A 5413-nucleotide genomic window follows, 5' to 3' on the forward strand; every position below is an offset into this window, starting at 1 on the left:
TTATTAACATTTGCTGATAAAAAAAAGTATAAATTGAAATGATATTTTTTTCAAAATTAATGATTGTATTGTGTTCTGAGAAAATTATTATTGGAAAGCGTTCAGAAAGCATAATTGCATTGCCTTTAATCATAGTGCCGTCTATAATAAAATCTAATCCACATATAAGTGAGAGTTGTTTAATTAAACTAAAATGTCATTTCAATTGAATTTGTCATCTAACCTTTTTATGTTCACACCTGGAGGCCTATATAATTGCATTACTTATTTGAGTTGTTTTCCCATATAAAATCTCATTCACACATGTGCTAGAAAGGTAAGTATTACCTATCCATAATTAAACTAATCCCTCTGTGTACGTCCTCACATATCAATCAATCATTAAGAACATTGAGTGACATGCCAAATTGCCAATTACGTGTAAGTGCTTGTTTCGATACTCATCTTTCATATCAGATTCCATCGTGAACATTGCATTTTTTTTTTCTTTTTCATTGGATAGAATTGTTTTATACATTGCGGAAGGATGCGCCCACATCCCCTACTTTTTACTTTTTTCAAAAAATTGACTTTTGACTATGCAGTTTTCTCAAAATTAAAATATTATTTTCGTGGTGGTAATTACTAGTAGTAATAAAGAAATGTTTCATCAAAAAATTGGATGAACAAACCTTTAAATTTGATGAGATATTGGAAACTGAATTTGAAAGTTTAAACTATGGGCATTAATTAAAGAAAAGGAAAGAATGGCAGAAGGGAGGCGAGGGTATTTATGAGAGTTTCACATGCATTATTTAAATTGCTCCCAATTCACAATAGTTCAAAACGTGGAGCATAGGTTGAAGCATGAGACAGAAGAGAAGGTAACTGGGATCACGCACCATTCAAATTTATTGCTCTGCCTCATATCACGCCCCCATTTAATTTTCACTTCCACCCAATTCGCATTCCTTTCTATGGCTTCGGCAAAACCCAAACCAACGAAAAGACTCGCAGAATTTCTCAAGGAGCAACAAGACCCTTTCATCTTAGACCTTTACCTTTTAGAAAGAGGCTACTCAACAAAAACAAATGGAGACAAAAAGAGAGACCCTCTCTTCCCAATTTCCAAACTTCTCACAACTCTACACAAGAAGCTCCTTTTCCACAACCGTAGCTGCATTCTCATTAGGGACTCTCAAATCATAAACCAACATGTTAATGTTAGTGTCCCTCATGAAACCGAGAGCACTGATCACACTATTCATGACACGGATCGCTTCTCCTTCTCAACAGCTACCAACTCAACCGTCTACCTCTCATGCTCAGACATTGATGAAGATGGAACCTCCTTGTCGCCACAAAAAGACAAACCCTCGTTTTCTCCAAATACTTCCGACATAAGAGTACTACAGAGGTATGCATGAATTCAGCTTTTAAGAACTTCTTTGTTAAAAATATAGTTTTTTATTTAAAAATAAAATATTTCTAAACTTGTAGTCATGTACCCACAAACATATATGTATAAAATTAAGACTGTGCTTGTATAAATAAATTTCTGAATAAACACTTTTAGTGTATTAATTAGTTTTGTTGTTCTTGTGAACAAAGCCAGCAGGGTACGAATAATGAAAAACAGAACCAGATATGTTTAGAAGGTTGCCCTGTTCCAGAGTCCGGAAATAGTAAGTTTGGTTGGTTGTTACAAACGTGTGTTTTAAGTTACTTTATTATTAACGTTTTTTTAATAATGTACCAGTTTGTGTGACGCAGCGGACATTGAATCAGGATGTTTCGAGAATGGAAGAGGGAATGAAAATGAGCAATTGTTGTGTTATTGTACCGAAGAAAATCACGGAGGATTCAGTGTTATCGGTGGCTCTGTGGAGTTCGTTTATTCAGTCAGCGAGGAGAGAAAAATGTAGAAAGGAACTGCGAGAGATTCTGGGGGCAAATCCAAATGTTTGCCACGTGTTGAAATCTAGAACTTTATTGCACAAGGCAAAGCAGCTACTATTTGATTGTGTGAGAGAAATTAGTGTAAATGTTTCGAGAAAAGGTTGTAGAGAAGAGCAATGTTTGAAAGAATTAAATTTAAGAGGACGTGAAGAGGTGGGGAAGAGGAGAAGGAAATTGGGAAAAGTGGGTGTGAATGAGACAAATATAAGCAACTTAAGTTTGGATTCTATGGTCGAATGGAGTGAGTTGAAGCCACAAGTGAGACATATTTGCGTTGAGGTAGCCGATGCGGTTTTGGAAGGCGTGACCAACGAAATTGTGGCAGAGATGATTCAAGTTGTGTCACCAACCTTGTAATCACTTTAATTTCGATTCTAATGAATCCTCCCCATTTTTCATTTTCTGTTAGATGCAATGGCGATGCCATTCTTTAATCTTCATGCCGAAAACCAAATTTAACTCATCTAACAAACATTTTCACCATAGCGTTGGTAGAGTTCTACAAAAAAAGATATGCATGTGAAAAATAAAGATAAAAGATTACATGGAAGGGAAAGTTGCAAGTGCGGCTCCAACCACATGGAATGGGTATTAAAATTTGATTGTGGGGACAAAATGATGATTATCACTCCACCCACTATGACTGCTGTCATTGAGCCATTCTTCTTTCCATTTAAAGATGCGATTTTGCTTCCTTGTGGGCTCAATGCCGCACTTAAAAAAGGAGGTAAGCTAAGCTAAGGCTACGACTACATGTTGTACTTTTATAGCTACATGATTGAGATGACTCACTATGTTTAACTAACCGCATACATTCAAGAGCAGTAGATGAAGGATTTTGCCTTTTAGTTAACTCTACTATATTTTGCTTTCAAATATAATTGCACCATGTAATAATTTCAAATAAATATTCCAAGTACTACTTGTGCATTTTCTAGAAAGCCATTACTTCTCTTAAAAAAAACAGTAGTTACTAATAAATAAATAAATATATATATATATATATATAACAAAGAAAACTTCATAACTTTTAAGTTTTAAATAATAAATATCAGGTATAAATTATTAATTGTCAACTTTAAGACATACAAAAAGAAAACTACAACATGATTAATGCATACACACTAATCATAAACAACTATTCTATATAAAATATAAATTCAACATGGATGAGATATACTCTTTTAGTAATTTATATAATGTTTTTTTTATAATAGTTAATTTACAATTGTACCCTCTCGACTATTTGCAGAGAGGCCCTAGCCAAGAGGATTGGTTGAATGGTCCGCCAATTGTATCCCTGATAAGTCGAGTAGCTGACCCCTAAGGCATGTCGACAAAAATGTAATCTGAAACTCATATCTGAAACAAAATCTTATCTTTATTTATCAGGATCATGCATCAATAAGTAATTACCTTACTAAATTTCGAGATTTCTAAAGCACATAAACTCACAATAGTCAAGTATAAAAATTGTAACCTTAGAGTAATGACAGGCATATTATACTTTTGAACACTCTACCTTTGATGGCACGTCTAAAAAATCTTAGACATCTTTCAAACCAAAACAATAATATTTTTCTTTATTTTTTTTATAAAAAAATATACTTAATAATAGCCATGAATTATATATATTTGAGTTAAATAAATAATAAATGAATACATTATTCTCTTATGTTCTTTCAAATACATGTACAAGGGTTTAACTTTGCCCTTTTGTATGCAAATGCAACCTTACTTTACATTTTTTCATGCATATTACTAATAAGAAAATGAAAACGAGTATTAAAAAAAAATAATAAGAGTATGCCTCGTAAATATTAAATGTAATCCAAAGAATTATAAATTAAAAATAATATAATATTATGTAACTATTTTTTTAAAGTTGATTAATTGAATATTAGAACTAATGAAATATAGTATAACAAATTTGATTTATATAAAGAGATAAGTTTTTACTTTAGAGAATAAAATGTAATAATAATCGTTGATTAAAAAATTAATTATAAATATTATAGTTAATTTTTAGATTTTATTATATATATATATATATATTTATTTATTTATTTATATCATGATTATTAATCATTAATTTTTTAATCAATAATTGTGAATACACTTTATCTTTTTCACTTTAGAGGAATTCAATTCAAATATAATGCCTTGATTTCTCTCATGTTAAAAAGGGGCAATAAACAAATAAAAACTTAGAGTGTGTTTGGATTAAAAATTTAAATAGAGTAACTCATTTATTTGAAGAATTTTAAATTCTTTAAAATGAAATACTTAGTTTAGATGAAGAATTTACAAAAAAATTTAAAATCCAAGTATTTGTGAAATGTCTTAAATTAGTAGAATTTTAAATTTTCCTAAAAAAGTAAGAATTTGAATTTTTTTTCTTCTTATTTCGCTTATATACTTTATTTTATCTCTTATCTCTTCATGTTTTTAATTATTAAATATTTAAAAATATTAAATATTATTTAATATTAATTTTTAAAATTATTAAATATTTTATAATTAGCTAATATTTATTTTTATAAAATTTAATTTAAAAATCCTAACATATAAATATATTCTTAAAATAAATTTTACCTTGGTGGAATCAAATTAGTTTACCCAAATTAATAATTTAAAATTTAAGAAATTTAAATTAATTTATCCAAATAAAATATTTTAAGAATGATAAAAATTGAAATCAAAGTAATTCAAATACTAAAAATTTTAAATTTGTAAAATTTTTAGGTTAAAACAAGTCGAGGTCCATCTTTGAGTCCTATGTTAATATTAGTATCCATTGCTTACATAATTTATACATGGATACCACAACAATTTTTTGTTTTCTTTATATATTTATTGGTTAAATGATAATATAATAATCGGATTCTGAAACGAGGATGTTTCAAAACATTATGAATAAAAAATTAAAAAGTTTTACACATGAATTAATGTTGATCTGAATTTTGCGGCAAGTGAGATATTCTGAGCAAATTATATTGTCACGGATAGCGCATGATCGCTTGCAAGAAATAAATGATATGTCTCCATGCTACTTCTAATTTGTAACGTATGTTCCTCTTGGTGCAGTTTTTATAAGCAGCAAAGAATGTATCATGCTCTTGCATCCGGATCACGGTCTTAACGCATTTCTTCGAAAAAGTTGTATAATAAGGAGGCTGAAAAACGCATGGAGGAAGTGGAATTTGGAAAGCATGAACAGAATTTCGAGCAGTTTCTGATGGGTTGAAGTTGTGCTGTTTTGGAAAACTTTCTGCAGCAGTTACCTTGGTCACACCAGGTTTTCTTTCCCATGACAAGGGTATATATCTTTCCCAATGGGGAATGAGTTCTTGGTAGACCCATATTGTCTAAAAGTTCATGCCTTCATCTTCATGGAACTTAGGAAGAGTGTTACAGATCAATATATGATCGAGGTGGTGAATTGAAGTTTGATTTATTCTATTATGTAACATAG

At 30.1% G+C, this 5413-nt stretch overlaps 1 protein-coding gene across 1 annotated transcript; it reads left to right on the forward strand.

The window, feature by feature from the left end:
- The first annotated feature begins 695 nt into the window (after window positions 1–695).
- Window positions 696–2879, forward strand: LOC109788677 (uncharacterized). The gene is made up of 3 exons (XM_020347464.3): window positions 696–1396; window positions 1591–1664; window positions 1739–2879. The coding sequence occupies exons 1-3, from the start codon at window positions 786–788 to the stop codon at window positions 2293–2295; spliced, it is 1242 nt and encodes a 413-aa protein (XP_020203053.1). The 5' UTR covers window positions 696–785; the 3' UTR covers window positions 2296–2879.
- Window positions 2880–5413: the final 2534 nt, after the last annotated feature.

This window comes from Cajanus cajan, chromosome 6 (assembly GCF_000230855.2).
Source record: "Cajanus cajan strain Asha chromosome 6, NIPB_CcT2T_4, whole genome shotgun sequence".
In the NCBI taxonomy this organism is placed as follows: Eukaryota; Viridiplantae; Streptophyta; class Magnoliopsida; order Fabales; family Fabaceae; genus Cajanus; species Cajanus cajan.

Excerpts from the sequence above, each read along its gene's own strand:
- LOC109788677 (XM_020347464.3), top strand. The coding sequence starts at position 786 with ATGCATTATTTAAATTGCTCCCAATTCACAATAGTTCAAAACGTGGAG. Across the intron at positions 1,397-1,590 it reads GACATAAGAGTACTACAGAG|CCAGCAGGGTACGAATAATG; the intron begins GTATGCATGAAT and ends TTGTGAACAAAG. Across the intron at positions 1,665-1,738 it reads TGTTCCAGAGTCCGGAAATA|TTTGTGTGACGCAGCGGACA; the intron begins GTAAGTTTGGTT and ends ATAATGTACCAG.